Source organism: Capra hircus, chromosome 16 (assembly GCF_001704415.2).
Source record: "Capra hircus breed San Clemente chromosome 16, ASM170441v1, whole genome shotgun sequence".
NCBI classification, from domain to species: Eukaryota; Metazoa; Chordata; class Mammalia; order Artiodactyla; family Bovidae; genus Capra; species Capra hircus.
The window spans coordinates 11,187,220-11,206,964 of NC_030823.1; the positions used below are offsets into that span (position 1 = coordinate 11,187,220).

The window sequence follows — 19,745 nt, forward strand, 5'->3', positions numbered from 1 at the left end:
GGCCTGATCAGGCAGGCCAGAGAACCTTCAGAGTTCGTCAGTTGAAACACTCTTGTCACGCCCAGGAATTTTTATTAACTGGAGCTGCAAGTTAACTCCTTCTCTGAGAGAAATGGTTATGGGGGAGAGCTCCCCGTAAAGCACTCTGGTTTTGGGGGTAGATGCTCGGGAACACGGGGTTTCCTGAGGTTTGATCACGCCTTTGCGTATGCCAAGCTTCCTTCCTCATGACCTTTGCCATGGGCGGAGTTCCTCATGCTGGCTCCCAACAACATGTTATTTATGAAGAAAGACTGTCCTTCTCCATATATATTTTTTAATATATATATACCTATGAGCTACATAGGTGTGCCATAAATTGTGTTATTCACGTTATAAGAGTTCTGTAGTCCTTTCAGGATCTGTTTCTATTTGAGAACCAGAAATCAATTTATGGCTTGATTTCTTCTATTTCTTTTCTACTCTATTTCTGATTTTATTTATTTAGTTTTATATGAGAAGAACAAAACCAACACTTTCTGTATACCATCTTCAATTTAAACTTTTGAGTGGTGGTCAAGAATTGTTGTTGGCTTGAATAGTCTTCAGAAGTTTCTGGTACATTTCTGACTTCAGAAATCTGGGATAGGAATCCCTTTCCATGTGCATGTACACTATTTTTTGAGCCTCTTCAAAACATGTTTGAGTGGGTTCTTGAATATTTTTGATGATAGCTTCTCTTGTTGAACTGTCGATGTTAATCTGCAAAGTAAAATTACATGTAAAGCATAAGTAGGCATAATTGAAGATGAAAATAGAATGGAAAGGTTTAATTTATTTCCTGCTCTACTTTTCAGTGGAATAGGGTAATTTTGTCTGCACTTTCATTGACATCTTAAAAGACTTGTATGAGATAAGCTCCTTGCTTTTAAAAAAATAAACATCCAACTCCACATCCCAGATTAAACACACACACACACACACACACACACACACACACACCATGAAGCCCATGACCAGGGAAATCTCAGAAACCACTGCTTACTTAGGCGGATGCAAGTGGTTTGTTAGTGGAGTCTGCAAAGAAGGAAGTTTATGAGATGGAGTCCTCTTTTAAAGGAAAGGGAAGTTGGTGCTATTTTAAAGTTTACCTTCCTTAAATAGTCATAGATGTTGATTTAACTGAACATCTCCTGAAATGGGAAGAAAGTGAAGAGAAGTAGAGACATAGGGGAGAGAAGTGGTTATTTCAATAAACCAAATATTTTCCAGACATGAGTTTTGAGGAACAAGTCAATTAATGTCAGACTCTCCTGAGAGACAGGAATCTCGTAAACCATCTGTCCTCATCCTCATGATCAGAATTTTCACTCCTGGTTCTCTCTCTACCAGGAGGAGTCTCAGTGTATCTATTTCATCATAACTCTATTTTCTTTCTGCAGTTGTAAGTGATGGGCAGTAATAACAGTGTGACCCCTCTGCTGGTTTTAAGCTAAACAGAGCAGGAGCCCTGGTGGGGTGGGCCAGGCTCTGCCCACCCTGCTAGGGAAGTCACCACTATGGTATGTGTATCTGTAGGTCCTTGTAGCACAGTCAACTGTTCTTATAAGGACTTCTTTTTATACTTTGCTGAGAATTAAGATAATTTAATGAGGAGAGGCTTTGGAGCCAGACAGGCCTAATTTTCCCTCTTAACTGCTGTGTGATACTGGAGAAAGTATTAATAAATTAACTTTTCAGATTCTTAGGTTTCTTATCTGTAAACTGAGGTTAACAATAGTGACTTCATAGCATTATAGGAGGTACTGGGTGTAGACTGCTGGCCCATATGTGTGCTTGATAGACACTAATGCTTTCCTGGGAGGTAGTGATTTCCAGTTTCCGGCATAGTCAGGTATGGTTACCTCTCTAGGGGACTGTGGCTGGATGTAAACCTTATAAAGCTTCTTTGCTCTGGAAGTTCTGTTCCACTGTGAGGCAGTTTTCTTATAGGTTTCACAAGCCTTCCAGAATTTAATATTCTCATCACTGTGCTCTGTTTTTAAGTATGCTGCATAGACCACTGGACCATCTAGAAGTAGAGGAGAAATCAGTTTATTTTCATGGGTCAAAGTCATAAAAAAAAAGTCTGAACAGTATATAGTACAATTTAAAACTAATGCCTGAATCAGAGCCCCCAAGTTATTTAACAATATATTATATAATGATACACACACACATCCCACATCTCACTTAGTTCTATGCATCGGAAGTGAGTTTTGACAACACCAGTCAGTGGTGGGTCATTCCTTCATCCCTTTCTCCTGTGTAACTCAGCAAGATGCCTACTAGTGTGGCTGGGATAGGTCACAGGGACCCAGAAACAGGACTTAAATGGGATCAGTGGACAGAGCTCTGATCATGAAACTGAGATGAAAAATCTAAAACCTCGAGACAAACTAGAGGATAAGAGCAAGGTTTAAAGCTAAACAGGCAGATTAAGGTTGAAGAGAAAATATCCAATCCATGTAAAAATGATAAAGTGGTCAGGCTGTATAGCCTGGGATGTGTCTCATATGCATTTAAAGCAGGAGAACATGGATAATGAAAAATTCAACTTCATGTTCATGGTTTATGGTTCACACCAGGAATGAAGGAATAGGCAATGACTGGAATTCAGATGGGGTGTTGGAAACTATCCCGGAATCTAGAACAGCACAGTGAGGCTGTGCAGAACAACCATTAAGTGACACTTAACACCAGAGATGGCCGTCCTGTGCTCTGGTCTTTTCTGAAGTGGGAAGATAAGGGCAGACATGTGGGAGGAACTTTCTCCATTAAGCCACTATTCTGTGGGTGCTAATGTTTGAAGAAGAGAGTTAAGTGAGCTTTCAGAAATCTCATAGTAAGAATCTTTGAGGAGATCAAGTATTGTGAAGATTAAGGATGAACACTCTGAGGAAAACATAAAACTTCTTTTGGTGGCTAGGAAGTCTCTTGGCACATCTGAGAAACTGAATTGCTAAATGTAGATAATGGGTTAACTTTCCATTGATAGTGATAGAAACAGGTATGTAGGCATATTGAATATGTGAAGAAACATAGGCTTTTGATGAACAGTAACTTAGAATCATTAACTGTTACAAGAAATAATAGTAATCAGAGGGAATGGCTATGGTGAGTAAAATCATATTTTCCTAAATCTTCACATGAGACAGTGGATCTAATGCGTTTCCTAGCATAGAAACCCAGAGAAGGCAATGGCAACCCACTCCAATACTCTTGCTTGGAAAATCCCATGGATGGAGGGGCCTGGTGGGCTGCAGTCCATGGGGTCGATAGGAGTCGGACACGACTGAGCGACTTCACTTTCACTTTTCACTTTCATGCATTGGAGAAGGAAATGGCAACCCACTCCAGTGTTCTTGCCTGGAGAATCCCAGGGACGGGGAAGCCTGGTGGGCTGCCGTCTATGAGGTCATGGGGAGTCGGACATGACTGAAGCGACTTAGCAGTAGCAGCAGCAGCAGCAGCAGCAGCAGCATAGAAACCAGGCTCCTTCACTCCTGGATTCTACTGCTTGTTAGCACATATACAAAAATGAAGATGACAATTAAGGTATTCTGTGTTCATGAGAAAAACTCAAATGGAGACAGATTTTAATAATGCCTTCTGAAGAAGCTTTAGAGTTCAAGAAAGTTGGTGATCTGCAAGAAATGCGCTACCCTAGGAAGACACAAAATTAGCACTTAGTTCATTATTATTATGGAAGCAAGTATAGCCTTCAGAACATTGGGTAGAAGATGGTTCAAAAGAAGCATGTTTGAATTGAGAGGACAGATGAGATGGGGGTGGGGCATATATAAAAATGTAACACAGGAAAGGATATGGGATTCAATATTTCTACCCAATGGGGAATATACCTTAAACTTAAAACGAGAACGTTTATTTTCACAGCAGTTTAAGATGTGTCTAACCTCATCACAGGTACAGAAAACTGGGGTCAGAGAATACAGATGTAGCAATTGGCATTCCTGTTAGAGAAAGAGCTGAATGGGTAGGCACATCATGAAACAAAACAAATCAAAATAGAAAACCATTTCTGGCCTAACAAGTAAAGCTGGAACCCAATAATTTGCAGTATGCATTGAAAGAACTGGAATTCTATTTAAGAAAATAAAAAGCCATTTTTTATACTTTGTACATGGAGAAATTTTGACTGAGTGCTTCATTAGGAAGAGAAAACAGGATCCTAAAATAAACAAGTTGTGGAATAGACGAAAAATGAGCTGTCAGATGAAATCTGCAGGCCCTGGAATGAGACTTAGCCACCAGGCCGGTTGCATGGGTTGAGTGGATGGAGTGGGGTCGGGGGATAATTTGGAAACCAGTATGAGATTCCATGTTATAGTATTCTGAATTTGAGTTTGTCTGTATGTTTAGTTTCATTTTATAGTGAAAAGTTTATTCTAGAACTTGCCTGCATCTGTGTCTTCCTTAACTTCCCTCCTGACTGAGCAGTGGAGGGGTCTTTTGGGGCCAGCCAAGTAGTTCAATAATTCTCAATATTCCCAAGTCCTCTGCTGATGAAGCCATCTCTGCGTTGCCACATGTATTTTTCTATGGATATCTAATGTGGTAGATGGTGATAGTTCTCAACTATCCCTGCCCTTCTTGTAGGGAAATTGTACTTTCATGTCCCCTTTGTATCAGCCCTGCTCACCGAACTTGTGTCAGTGACGCACAGTGCCGTGTGTGGGTCAGAAAGAAGGCTCGAGGCCCATCAGGTGGTTCCACCATTGCTCCTCTCCCCATTGTGAGCAGGACATATTCTGGGAGAGCTGCTCCATTAGTCCGAAGGCCAGAGTAAAGACCTGCACCAGAGCTACAGTTGACCCCAGTCATCGTGTAGTGTGAACAAGAAAGGCATTTTTCTTGTAATAAATTAGGGGCTTTTCGTACCATGTGTTACTGTATCATAACCTAGTGAAAGCTGACTGGGGCCACTTGAACTTGTCTGAGATTTCTGATATGATTGATTTGTAGAACAAGTGCTCACATGATGGGTATGTTTTATAGGATTTTGTCTTTAATATGATAATTTTTTATGTTAGGCAAGTTAAGCAGCCTACAATGCATTTGTACAAGAGTTCCAGGAATCCAAGCTATTATTAAAGTCAGAAATGAGATGCTCACTTTAGCATTTCTATTGACTCTACAACAAGAGGATTACAAGGTGGGAGAGCCTTTTCCAAATCAGGGGATGCAGCTCAGTGTGGCTCGTTCTGCTCCATTCTGAGCGCTCTGCTGCAGAGACCTCGATTCTGCTTGAGCAGAGTAATAGGGATAAACAGCAGAACTGCTCATTAAACTGAGAAGATGAAAGAACTAGGCTTATCTCACATGTAGTGTACACTGTTTTCCTTGAAGAATGAGAGTGGTGTCTTTGGTGCTCCCTAGTGTGTTCTTCATAAATTAGTTGCCAAAGTTAGTATTTCCATGATACACAAGGTGACACATGCTGGTATCTCGATGTAAGAAACCAAGGTGACATTGCTCTTGTCTGGGTCAGAATGGTGGCCCATCTATCCCAGGACCATTTTCTGCAAGGCGGCAAGGCTCATGGCATGCATTAAATCCGAAGAGTGAGCTGTGCAGCTGTCTGCCATCAGAAATATTTCTAAAGCAATACTGAATCCATTTTATTTTTAATATAAACCACCAGGGAAAATGAGCTCTGTAATTCTACCAGCCTCTGCATGAAGTTTTAAAATAAGTCTGTTTTATTAAAATTCTCTGATTTGACTTCTATGACATTAATCATTTCTGTTTTTTCTCCTAACTTCTCTTTGCTGTATTATTGTACAGCAAAAGAACTTAAAGTACTATTAAGTGTTTTCTAAATACAGAATTTCACAACTTGATATAGTTCCTTTTGCTCTTTCAGTCTTTTGCTCATGTTTAACTTTCTCTCTAAACAGTATTCATTCATCTTCACAGACACGCTCTCAAATTACCCTATTGACATTATACAGTGAAAGCAATTTTGTATTACTCTTGCAAACACTTTCTCTTTACTGCTTTTTTTTTCTCCTGTTTACTCTTAAAATTAAAAGACCCTTGCTCCTTAGAAGAAAAACTATGACCAACCTAGACAACACATTAAAAAGCAGAGGCATTACTTTGCCAACAAAGGTCTGTGTAGTCAAAGCTATTGTTTCTGCAGTAGTCATGTGTGGATATGAGAGTTGGACCATAAAGACGGCTGAGTGCTAAAGAATTGATTCTTTTGAATTGTTGGACCATAAAGAAAGCTGAGTGCTGAAGAACTGATGCTTTTGAACTGTGCTGTTGCAGAAGACTCTTGAGAGTCCCTTGGACTGCAGGGAGGTCAAACCAGTCAATCCTAAAAGAAATCAGTCCTGAATATTCATTGGAAGGACTGATGCTGAAGTTGAAACTCCAATACTTTGGCCACCTGATGCAAATAACTGACTCATTGGTTGTCTGACGATGCCTTACAAATAGCTGAGAAAAGAAGAGAAGCTAAAGGCAAAGGAGAAAAGGAGAGATATACCCATTGAATGCAGAGTTTGAAAGAAAAGCAAGGAGAGATAAGAAAGCCTTCCTCAGTGACTGAACTAAACTGAACTCTTCAAGGTTGCAATGGTCCACTGCAGGGGCTGCTGCACTATATTATATTTAGCCAAGTTGTCATTATTGAATGTTTATTTACCCTTTATATGTTATAACTTGTACTACAATTGAACATTTTGGGTTATAAATCTTTATTTATTTATTTATTTTTGGGGGGGGTTATAAATCTTAACATCCCTAATTATTTCCTCAGAATTGAAAGAGTAGAATTACTAGATTGATGATGTAATATTTTTAGAGGTTCCTGATACCTATTATAACATTTCTTTCAGAAATATTTCATTCTTTTTCATTAGTAACAGCAGTGTTGACATGCCCACTCACTCCTTCCATTCCAATCAGACTGTGTAAAACCAGTGACTTGTAACTATTTAAATTTGTATTTTAAAATATTAATGCTTAAGCGTGTTTTCTTTCTTCCAGCTCATTTATTTTCTTTCTGTGAATTTCAGATCTTCTGTCTAGTTTTCTTTTGCATTGTTAGTGTATTCTTGAATTTCTAGATCTTTTTGTATATTAAAGACACTATCTGTTTTATTTATGGCATTATCTTCTGTTTACTTTTATATGTTACTTTTGTTTATGATTTGAGGGAAGTATTTGTAAACTCTCTAACCTTAAAAAGTCTAAGTTCATCCATCCGATCTGCTTTCAGTCTTTCCTGCACTTTTGCTAGAGAAAAATCTCTAAAACAAAAATCTGGCCATGCCCTGTTATTTACAGCCTTCAGCTTCTCCCATTGCTCTAATGATTAGTCCCCACCTCTCCAGCCTCCTCCTGTCACCCCTGAACACTGTCCTGATATGAGCCTTGCTGTTCCTGGCCAGGCAGCATGTGACCACCATGCTGCTGTGTATGCAGTTCTTTGTGGCGGGCTTTGTACCCTGATCTCAGACCCAGGTTCGGTATTTCAGTTTCTGAAAAAAAATCTCTCTGAAGCCCCTGTCCCTCTAGTAGGTTAAATAGGTACTTCCTGCATTTGACAAACAGCACATCATCCCCACTTTTTTCATTCTCATTCTATCTCCATCTGTGTCAGGGTCTATTCTGTTTGCTGGGTTACTTCTTACTCTTCTCTCATCTGCGAGCCCCTTGAGAACGAGGACCGCCCCGCCCTCACCTTTGCATGCCCTGTGCCAACCTGCTGTGTCATAGATAGCAGATAAGAAAATGTTGGTCCCAATAAGGAAATGGTCTGTCCAGGCTTTTGGATCCCTCATGCGTCTGTATTTTAAAGAGACTGTCTGTAGGTTTAGGAAAGTAAAGAGACTGCCTCTAATTATTCAGCATCCAGGAAGCACCAAAGACCAGAGGCTTATAGGAGGCACTGTTGCTACTTTTGGTTTATTGAGAGAGAGAGAGAAGATGTACTAACAGAACAGTGAGGTCTAGAAAAGGCCAGGTTTTGTTCGATTGTTTTCCCTGCAAGGTGAGCTTTTGCATGAGAAGTTAGAGAAACCAAAAGTGCCAGCAGGAAGGACGGAGGACCGGGCGTGGCAGCATCGGGAGTATGAGCTTGAGGAGGGCGACCGTTGGCAAGCACAGTGGGTAGCGAAACGGAGAATAAAGGATGGTGTAGGAGGCTGCCAGTCCCCAGGGAGCAGCACAGATGTGGAGAGCTGAGGGGACACCCAGGAGGGACGACGGTGTCCCTCAGTGACTTGCAGTGTCCACCCTCTGCCGTGATGAAGCTTCCCCAGCAGGTAGGCCTCCACGGTGTGGAGCAGCCGTATCCAGCACTACGATAAGCCTGCACTTTCCACCTGGCGTTTCCAAGGCTGTCCGCAGTAGCTATAACTACTGAGAAACCGAGGGAAGCATTCAGTACATTTAAGGATGATTTTGACCAAAATTAGATGCCATCTTAATTCAGAGTCAGAACACGTGCTGATCCAAAAGTGCTTAACTACGTGTCTATTCTCGTGTTTGTGACTGAGTGAATGGGAACAGGCCACGGAAAAATACACAACGTGCTTTCTCACTTGAAATCGTCACTGAAAATTTTAAAGTAGGCACTCAGTATCACCCTGAGTGATAGTCATCCTGCTATCTTCCATGAATATTGTGCCTCTCCAAAATCTCAAGAAACGATTTCCTACCCTTTTAAACTGATGCTTTTGAACTGTGGTATTGGAGAAGACTCTTGAGAGTCCCTTGACTGCAAGGAGATCCAACCAGTCAATCCTAAAAGAAATCAGTCCTGAATATTCATTGGAAGGACTGATGCTGAAGCTGAAACTCCAATACATTGGCCACCTGATGCGAAGAGCTGACTCATTTGAAAAGACCCTGATGCTGGGAAAGATTGACGAGGGGAGGAGAAGGCGATGATAGAGGATGAGATGGTTGGATGGCATCACCAACTTGATCGACATGAGTTTGAGCAAGTTCCAGGAGTTGGTGATGGACAGGGAAGCCTGGCGTGTTGCAGTCCATGGGGTCTCAAACAGTCGGACACGACTGAGCAACTGAACTGAACTGACCCTTTTAAAATGCCAAATCATCCTCTCCTCAGTTTGCTGCCTCAGACTTAGCTGAGAACACACATGTAATTAGGCGGAAGTTCCCTTATCTTCCCTGCAGCAAATCAACCAAGCCCCCTCCACTGTACCTGCCCTTTCTAACTCTCTTCCTGAGGGGAAGGATCCCAGCTCCTTTTGGGTTGGCCAAACTATTCTTTTGTAGCTCCGACCTAATTCTGCTTTCTCAGTTACCTTGTGGTTCTCCTTTGCTCTTACAATGGCACCCCGCTCTGTTCTAGGCCATCAGTTTCTTCCTCACTAAGGGTTGCCGTCATCTGCAAATGTGCTGCTCTATTTCCCAAGTAAAACCAGTAACAACCCCCAGACTCCTCTAGTCAGGGCACCATTGATCTCCATGTTGCCACTCCCCGTGGTCACCCTTCCTTCTGCCTCTCCCCTGACTCTCCTGCAGCCTTAGCCAATGTACACCTCCAGAAGTGCGCTCTTCTTTGCCTCCAGTGAAAATAAGCTGTCCTGGTCATCCTTCACTTGCCTGACCCTCCCTTTCTACCTCCTTCACAAACTCCTCCTCATCTCTGGATTTGGAAATATTCCTGTGCACCTAAGCCCCTTGTCTGGATCTCTGCTAACCTCTCTAAACTCTCCCTCTAAGTGATCTCATGGCCCTGTGGCTTTGATTAACATCTATATGCTAATTACTCCTAGTTTTGTCTTCCCCACCGAATTCCAGTCCTAGTTGGTTTCTTGAAATAGCCTTCTAACTAGTCTCTCAGCTTCTTTTCTTCAGAAGAGAACCAGTGGGGACTTTTACTAACTTTTTAATTGACTTGTTATATTACTGTCAGGGATAAAACATAATGATTTGATATTTTTATAGATTGTACTCTGTATAAAGTTATCATAAAATATTGGTAATATTCCTGTGTTGTACACTGCATCCTTGTATCTTATGTATTTTATACCTAGAAGTTTGTACCTCTTAATACCCTTTCCTCTCTTACTACCCACCCCTCCCCACAAAGAGTATTTATAAAAGTACATTAATGCTCATTACTCTGCTGTTTAAGGTTGCTCATGTGGCCTGTAAGGCTTTGTGCTCCTGTCCTGCTAAATTTCTTTTGGTTGATTAAAGATGCTAACCTCACTCATATTTCAGGGCCTGTTTTCTGCTTGGGTTTCTCTGACCCCAGTGCTACTGGCCACTCCTTGTCATTCAGTTCTTAGCTCAAAACTTTACACCGTCCTACAGTTTGAATTTCCTTCTTACTCCTGCCTTTCTTTGTCATACAGCCTGGCTCATTTTCTTCAAAGCACTGAACTGCTTTCTGGAATTCATGTATCTATTAATTGCCTTGCCTGTTTGTCTCTCTCCTCCCTCTAGGGGGTGCACATGAGCTGAGCACAGTGACCCTCTGGGCCTCTCACTGCACCGTCTGGTGCCTGAAAGGTAGCCCAACACATGGAAGGATTGAATGACTCATCCAAGGGCATTAGTTGCAGTTTCAAACTTATTTTTATTTATGTTTACTCGAAGATAAATAAACCTCTATCCTCACCTTTTGAGATTTGGTCAGTAAATATATGTATGAGCCTTCTGCACTCTTTAACATTTTAATCAAAATAATAATAAAAACTTTGGCTAAGCAAAGTTTTGATTTTAATTCTTTTTTAGTCTTGACCTTCCAGCTTGTAGAGCCCTCAGGTTTTAGGTGGTCATTAACCCTCTGGTCTTTTCAAATATGCATTTCTGTGCCTTTTCTAGTTCTACTGGATTTAGCCTTCAGAAATACCCACAGGGTTTTTTTTTCTACTTTACATCTTAGTGATGCCTCTCACTCTGATAATAGTTTGGGGTGCAATGACATGTTTTAGGTCAGCTTCACTCAAGGAAAAATCTTTGATAATACTCAGCTGTTTTTATGGGGCAGTGAGTAAATAGCTCAGACAAATTTTTTCCTGATCCATTCAAAAAGTTCTTACTACTTTTATGCCATTTGAAAATAATTTATTTTTTTTTCATAAAATCGTTGATGTTTGGAAACTTGAAGGACTTTCTATCATCTTTTGAAGGGTACTTTCTATTTAATTCACTGTGGAGATTTTTTAATGAGACCAGTTTTCACAGCAAATCCTGAGGAATCCTATACCTTCATTGAAAGAAGCACTCATTAGTCTTCTTCTAAAACTGTTCCCTATCTTTAACATACTTAGAGTCAGAACTCTTTATCAAATTACAAAAATTTGAGTCATTTAAGCCTCAGCTCAAAATTTGCCCCTTGAGAGAAACTTTGCCCTGTGGATTTCTGAACTACGTGTTGTTAGAAACTGTCTTTTAATCTATATGGAGGCATCTACACGTCTTAGCTGGAGGAAGCGTTTTACTCCTGTCCTTGGTTAATGTAAACACACTCTATTCTCTGGCACATTCAGTGTTTATATTCTTAGTTTTATCTTTCTGATTGCATGTCTCAGAAAAGGATTTATCAGCTTTTAATTGTGTGATTGTTGAATTTGTACATGAAGTTCACAGTAATTCAACTTCTGGTAAGTTTCCTACTCTGTTTTGGTGCTTTCTGTAAAGAGCGGTATGCTGTCTCCCTGTGCTCATTTTTTCTTTAGACTTAGTCTCATGATGCTCAATCTTGAAGTTGCTAAGTGTAGCCAAGATCTCACTTGCAATTTTTTTCCCAAGTAATTAATTTCGTTTACTTTGTTTATAAGGCTGAAAAGACTGGCACAGAAACTCTTACATAATATGGTTTGGTGTTTTGATCTTTTCTTAGTAGCATTGGCCTCGTATTTATTCATTAAACATTTATTGCATGCCCATTAGGTACAAAGCATGCTTTTGGCCTCTGGGAGGAAAGATGAAAGGTGAATGAGAAGTGATCTGTGCTCTTAGGAATTTATAATCTAGTGAGAAAGGGGATATGGGAAAAAACCCAATACACAAAACAGCTATAATTAGAAGCAAAGTAAATAATGATATTAACTAATAGAAGAGAGAAAAAAAAAATATTTCCAAGAGCTTTCCTAGAGGAGAAAGTAGCAGTTGAATGTTTCCTTTAAGGATGGGCAGAGTAGATAAGGAGCCAGAGAAGACTTAGTGCAGAACTGGACCAGGGAGTCATGGACGTAGAAGGTGAAACAGTCATCACATGGGCAGAAGGGCATGTATGTTAAGGGACAGAGCTGAAGGTCCCTGTTAGCAAGAGCACTGGGGTAAAGTACAGAGCTGAACCAAGTTGGAGATTTTGGACTTCTGAGTAGGCAGCAGAGAAAAAGGAATGATATTCAAAACAAGCACTTTTTTTTTTTTACTAAGAAAAGTAACTCAATCACTGTGTGCCTCATTTATATCAGGCACTGAGCGAGGGGGTGTATATCTAACCTGCACAGCAATGCTGAAGGGAGAGATGACATCAGACCATTCTACAGATGAAGAATAATAAACTCCAGGAGGGAAATTAATCTTGGCAATGTTGCACAATGTGCATAGCTGGTGGTTGGGACTGAACTCCAAATTATTATAGTGTAGTCAACTGAACTTACACCTTTATCTCTTCCTTCTATACCAGTGTCCTAAAATTGACCAGAAAGTATCTTAAAATCGGCAATCATGCTGGCAAACTGGATCACAGACTATGAGGTCCCCCTGAAAAGTGAGAGGCGAGGGTGACGGTATCAAAGAAGGTGCGGGCTTCCCTGCTCACCAGGAAGGGCTGCTGCGTCAGGTGGGCTCAGGGGTGATGGAGCCCAGGACCATGGGTCCCAGCCCTGCCAGGCCATGAGAGCCACGGCAGCTGGCCGAGGGTCCAGGAGGTGGGGCCAGGCCTCTGCGCCTGTACCGTGGCCCTGCTGGCCAGGCAGCAACAGCTGTCTCGGGACCAGGTGGAGCACTGGAGTCAGAAGAGCGTGGCGAGCCCCTGGGGACAGGAAGTACCCTGCCCAGAACAACTGCAGGGCACCAGGCTCCTCTGTCCATGGGCTTTCCCTGGCAAGAATACTGGAGTGGGTTTGCATTTCCTACTCCAAAGGATCGTCCTGACTCAGGAATTGAACCTGGGTCTCTTGTGTCTCCTGCGTTGGTGGCAGGCAGATTCTTTGCCACGAGCACCACGTGGGAAGCCCAGATTGGAAGCACAGCCAACTCCACTTCCGCAGTCAATAGGTGTGAACAGATTCAACAGTCACAGAGAGGCTAACAGGTACTCTCAAGTAAGAAGAGGTATAAATCATTAGCAGACATTTGAGGGGAACAAATGGCATTTTGAAAAAATTGCCAAGTTCAGCAAACAAAGGAATATTCTTTGAGTTTCCCCTAATTGTTCTTTGTACTTGTCTTCTGTGTTTATCATTTCTTGTGTGTGTGTGTGATCAGTCACTCAGTTGTGTTGGACTCTTTTGCACCCCCATGGGCTGTAGCCCACCAAGCTCTCCTGTCTATGGAATTTTCCAGGGAAGAATATTGCAGTGGGTTGCCATTTCCTTCTCCAGGGGACCTTTCCCACCCAGGGATCAAACCCACATCTCCTGCATTGGCAGGTGGATTCTATACCACTGCACCATCTAAGAAGCCCCTTATCATTCCCTGCAGCCTCCCAACTTCCCAACCAAGCACAATTGACTGCTCCTTCAGTTTCCTGTGTTGAGCCTCTGACTTTATCTTCCTCACATCCACTGCTATCATCTTCCATTTATGCCATCTGAATGCTGACACTCCAGTACTTTGGCCACCTCATGCGAAGAGTTGACTCACTGGAAAAGACTCTGATGCTGGGAGGGATTGGGGGCAGGAGGAGAAGGGGACGACAGAGGATGAGATGGCTGGATGAAATCATTGACTCGATAGATGTGAGTCTGAGTGAACTGCGGGAGATGGTGGTGGACAGGGAGGCCTGGCGTGCTGCGATTCATGGGGTCGCAAAGAGTCAGACACGACTGAGAGACTGAACTGAACTGAGCTTAATACTGACACATATAACTAAATATGGACTTATTGCCATTTATACAATCTGAATGCTGACACATATAACTTAATATGGACTTATTGCCATTTATACAATCTGAATGCTGACACATAACTAAATATGGACTTATATAAAGTCCCACTTCAGTCAGACACTGATAAAGTTAGAAGCAAAATTTGAGGAGTTTTAGAACATCAAAACTCAAATTTATTCTACTTTTCAAGACACTGAGAACAGCAAATTGTCAGTTTTTTTTAAAAATTATAACTTTAGAAAGCTGCAGTAAGGCAGTATATTTCAGTATGTGTTACTATTTAAGCATATTTCCATGGGATTTTACACATAAACTCGTGAAAAATAAACATACCCAGTGACTAATCTTGCTTTAATTAACACCAAAGAAAATAATAGTGGTTGACACGACAAACTATTTTCAGGTTTCTTGTTTTAACTGGCAGTTGCCATTGAGAAGGATGTGAGAAGAGCGGCACATGTACATCATCAAGTGCCTGCTTTCCTCCAAGCATAAAACTGACTAGTTATTAACAAATGACATACACATGATACTCACATTTTGTAGCCATCAATGTTTCGAAAGACTGGGCCCACTGTAATACCTCTTCCAGAGTAAGGCTTTGAAAAGAAACAAAAGATTCTCATTGCACTAAAATATTCTCAAACTTTTTTTTTTTTTGTAAGTAGAAATACGCTATCTTGAAAATAATGTCACAATATAGTTGTACTCTTTTTTTTTAAATTTTATTTTATTTATTTTTTTTTGTTTATTTTTTTAAATTTTAAAATCTTTAATTCTTACATGCGTTCCCAAACATGAACCCCCCTCCCACCTCCCTCCCCATAACATCTCTCTGGGTCATCCCCATGCACCAGCTCCAAGCATGCTGTATCCTGCATCAGACATAGACTGGCGATTCAATTCTTACATGATAGTATACATGTTAGAATGTCATTCTCCCAATGTACTCTCTTTTCATATAGTTTTGGATGGAAATTTGTTTCCCAGTGATCTTTTCCATTTTATTTTTACTAAGTGGTTAGAATGATAAAAATGTCAATGTAGAATAAACTTGAAAACCTGATAAGATGTTTTAAGATGAATTTTAAAAAGATGAAGAACCAGTGTTCTACAGTCTATAGTCTCTGTACCCCAAATTGCCATTGTTAATGTTTTGATGTATTTCTTTTTAGTATTTTGGTTGTGGGCATGTTTGTGTGCTTTTACCTGAGAAGTAATCATTCTGATCATGTGTGTATGTGTGTTTGTGTGCATGTTTCATGTGTGTGTGGGTGTATATTTATATGTACACATACATATGTGTATATATATACACACACACCCTTTTAATCAGCCTTTTCTGTCTTCACAGTTGTCTCAATAACCATTCATAGTGTTATAATTTATAACTTTAAGTTTATAATCACTGATAGTCACTATCATTTGCAGTGACCATGCAGTAATCTACAAGGGAGCATTCCATAGTGTGTGGAATTATTCTCAATGAGTATTTTGACAACTTACAATTGTTTACCAAGAAAGCCAAATATGCCCCAGCTGTCACTGAGGCTTGCCATGCCCGCGGATAAGATACTTCCTCGCAAGGTTAACAGGAGTAGAGCCAATGCTTTAGAAAGGATTGTCGGTCTTGTGCCGCTGCCACCAGCCATGGTTTGCCGACGTGTTTACTAGAATCTTAGAGTTTATCCACAAAACCTATTGGCCTGCATTCATGTGATAAGGTTAGTAACTCCATATTTACTATGTATAAATATTGCTTGGTTGGTTATTTGATTTTTTTTTTAACATATTGAGGGTTTTAGTTTTTATTACTCTGAATGATATGTCAAGTTACATTTGATCCAAACAGTATGAGAAAAGCTATTTATGGTTTTAAAAATATCCATGGAAGATACTGGCTTCAAGACTTCATTTCATTTTAGTGGTCTTTTTGAGGTGAACTGGTAAGTGACTGTTCTTACTTGTGAGCCATTTTTATTTCCCCCCTTTAAAATACTCGGTGCATTCGCTGCCATGCAGTTTATGATACATCCTTAATTTTCCTCATTTTAATGACTGCATTTAATCAAAGGCCACTACAGATATCAGCAAGCACTGCCCATTGGCTGTTACCTGGTATAGTTAGCTTAGCACTCATTGTTGAGGGGACAGCCATCAGGTACTTAACACAATGAAGGCATATTAAAGAGGCTAAAAAAAGTAATCTGAGACATGGAAAATGCTGGGAGTCCTAAAATGGTCCAATATCCTTTGTTTTCTGAGCCTTCAGATGACGTTTGCTAGTTCTAGATGGACTGTTTGCATCATTGCTGAGGCTTAACAGTACACTGCGTGGAGATCACTTTCAACAAACATTTCCATGAAATGGTGTCTGACTCATTGTTCTCTTATTAGAACTCTAAAAACAGAAGCCTAAAATAACCTTTTCAATCCAGTGAGATGAAAAGCGTTTGGTGAGGTGTAAAGCAGACCTAGTCATCATGTAGGACGAAAGAAGACCTTCATGATGTGAGGAGAGGCCATTGCTGTCTTGGGGTAGCTCAGAGTTCAGTGCTGGTGATCGTTGGCAAGGGAATTCCTGTGCCTCCAAGGGGCATGAGATTTATGGAGATACATCACGATTAGGGTGATTATGGTTAGGGGTAAAGCTGTGAAGCTAAATTTGGTTTTGGTTTAATCCCAGTTTTGCTTGTGGTTTTTCCTATTTCATGTTCTCCTTTTCCCTTATCAGAATAATCCTAATCAGATTTGTTCCCTCATCTACCAGATTCTCTGATAACACACTCCACTTCTGTGCTCCCTCCTTCTTCTGGGTAGAGAGAGAGCAGGTACCAAACAGATACGGAAGCATCTGAGCCATTGTGACATTGCGCAGAGAGGAATGAGGAGTGTTTGGAGTCTGACAGTCCTTGGTTCTAATTCCTATGCTGGACTCAATAGCTACTAGTCTAAATTAAAATTTACAAGCTTCCGTTTTATGATCTACAAAGTTATCATGAAAATTAAGTCAGGTCAAGAATATAAAGCATTTATTAAGTAACCGTTATCTCCTGGTATTTGAGGAACATGAATTTTCTTTCCTTGGCCTTCACTTTCCCTGAGGATGGGTCTCCAGAACAGGTAGAAGGAAGCCAGGCATTGATGGTGATGCTCTATGAAAATTATCAGCAAAAGCGAAGGAAGCTGTCCCCATACCAGCCTTCTCCTCTTTCTTCTCACACAGGTCTGTGCAGTTTAGCAGCGTCAGCTGGTCAGTTGAAATGCTGAGCTTTGGGTCTTCCCACGTCTCCCACCCACCACCAGAGACTCTCCATTCCTCATAAATGTGGTAGTTGGTCAGCATCTTTGGATGTTGGGCACTTCAGGGAGGGAGCTTGCACTCGAGGATCTCCGATGGTAATGGGGGTGGGGGCTTGTGTCCACAACTGAGTCTCCATGCAGATGGGTGGGCTCCCTGGCTAACCTCACAGGGATCCTCCACCTGGGGGTTCTTTGAGGTGAGGAAATCCACTCAAATGGTTTGTTACCCTCCTCAGGCATTACACTTCCTGCTTTAGTGTAGCCACTGCCCCATCCAAACAGCTGCGTTTTGAGTTATGGCGAAATGTAGAAGAGACCTGGACACTTGATGAGCATTTGGTTATCCCTCCAGTCTCACCTTTTCCAACCAGGGATAAGGTCTGGCACTTTGTAGATAAAGGACTTGAACTATGTAAATATTTTGGATCAAAGAATCTCATCTTAACATGTAAAGTTTTAGCTATATAAGACTTAAAAAAAATCTAAGAATATTTGTTCATAAAAGACTCTCTAAAAACATTAACTTGCTGAATTCTCAAGTGTAAACCATGAATAATGAAAATGGAACTTTAGTGTAATACATGATTACCCTTCTGGTGGAATTACTCATGTGTAAATGCAAATTTTACTTTCTGAGCAAAATGTATTGACAGAAGTTGAATAAACATACACCTACTTATCATGTGAAAAATATGCATTAAAGTGGTAATAGAATTTACACATGACTTACTTTGAAGGGGGTCTCTTAGATTCATCTCTGCACATCTTACAAATCCAACAATTCCGCCTGCTCATTTTTCTAGAGAAATGCAGCATTTACTTAATAATTTGTCATTTAAAATTACTATATGTTAGAGTCTATTTCTAGAGAACACACAAAGTTTAATCATAAAAAATAAGGCTGGGCTCTTGAAGTTAATGGAACACAACTACTGTAGGGATGAGAACAAAATGACTCATAAATATGTCATAAATAATTTTGAAAATATAGGAATATACACACTTTGAGTTGTGACTTTAGAAGCCATCTGGCCCACCTATTCCCTAATAACATCTTTAAAAAAATACAGCTCTTCCAAAAAAAATCTTTCCATGTAGGGCCTCCCAACAATGAATTAACCAATTTCCAAGTCTTCTCATGTCAAGTAATTCATTTTTATAGGAAGATCTCTCAATATATGGAACAAGAGCTGGCCTCTTTGTAGTTAACCAAATAAAACATTGTAAATAGCCAAGTAAAAAGTAAGATTTTTTTAAGGGCAAATTCTGAGTGGAGTGTTGCTTACCTGACTTTCCCCACTCCGGTCAGTGTAACTTTGACTTTAAAATTCAGGTAGAGTTTAGTCAGCCCAGGCTTTATCTGACAATGTCCAGGCTTTATCTGACAATGTATTGCATAGAAAGTTTTTAATTTTGGATTTTGAGAAAAAACTCAAACGCTTGTTAAAAATAATTAAATCTACACTTTATAATGAGGGCTGGAAATATTTTGCTAAATATATATTCACACTTAACTACAATGAGTTATTAAGGATAAATAGTTTTATATCAGTCTTTATTGACTCATGGGAAGCCTCTGTTGAACACTTGTTATGTGTCAAGTTCTGGTTGCCAGGGGTCTACATAGATCCTGTCTTTCCTCTTGCCATCCTCACTCACAGGCAGTGAAAATTTATGTGGTGGGGACTCTGGGACAGAAAGCACAGGGCCCATGAGTACACACGGAAGCAGAACCTAACCGGACCTTGGAGGTGGTGAGAGAAGGCATTGAGGTGAAGTGGAACCTAGGGGATGAGCAGGGAGTGAAGGGGAGAAGCAGCTTGGGTCCAGGTCAGGAGGCAGTAGGTCAAGTCCTCGCTGAGGAAATGAGAGGATGTGGTCACTGTGAGTCCACAGTGTGGCAGGGAGAGCTCAAAGAGGTTTTGAAGTGTTTACTGCCGCAGGGGTGTGGCAGGAGATGGTTATCAGGGAGGGAGAAGCCAAGCACCACAGACCTTCCATATCATCAGTTTCACAGTAAGAAGTTGGAAGTCAGTGAAAGTTTGAAAATATGGAATAGGTGTGTTAACATTTGAAATTGGTTTTGTGGAAGAATGGATTGTAGGCTGGCCAGGGTGGAACTGGGAAGACCAGTTAGGAGGTGACCACAGGAGTCCAGGGGAGGGACAGTACAGGCTTAGATGAGGAAGGCAGCATCAGAAATAGTGGGAAGGGATACATCAACATGTTATGGTAATTCCTCCTCCCAAACATGTTGATGTATTGGCTCTTCCTGGTAGGAGAAAGAAAGGAAAACAAATTCAGGTAAGAGATTAAAAGTAAACATGGGCAGTTTTCATA

At 40.8% G+C, this 19,745-nt stretch overlaps 1 protein-coding gene across 1 annotated transcript; it reads right to left on the minus strand.

Moving 5' to 3' along the window:
• RGS13 (regulator of G-protein signaling 13) lies at positions 247 to 18,804 on the minus strand. Its single transcript, XM_013970062.2, has 5 exons — positions 18,692 to 18,804; positions 18,136 to 18,204; positions 14,640 to 14,701; positions 1,884 to 2,050; positions 247 to 741 (listed from the first exon to the last, which is right to left on the minus strand). The coding sequence occupies exons 2-5, from the start codon at positions 18,198 to 18,200 to the stop codon at positions 556 to 558; spliced, it is 480 nt and encodes a 159-aa protein (XP_013825516.1). The 5' UTR covers positions 18,201 to 18,204; positions 18,692 to 18,804; the 3' UTR covers positions 247 to 555.

What these genes read in the sequence shown, in the direction of transcription:
- RGS13 (XM_013970062.2), bottom strand. Translation starts at nt 18,200, where the DNA reads ATGAGCAGGCGGAATTGTTGGATTTGTAAGATGTGCAGAGATGAATCT. An exon ending in AACATTGATGGCTACAAAAT is followed by an intron (nt 2,051 to 14,639) that starts GTGAGTATCATG and finishes CTCTACTTCTAG; the next exon opens with ATGGTCCAGTGGTCTATGCA. An exon ending in AGCCACAGTCCCCTAGAGAG is followed by an intron (nt 742 to 1,883) that starts GTAACCATACCT and finishes TTTACTTTGCAG; the next exon opens with ATTAACATCGACAGTTCAAC.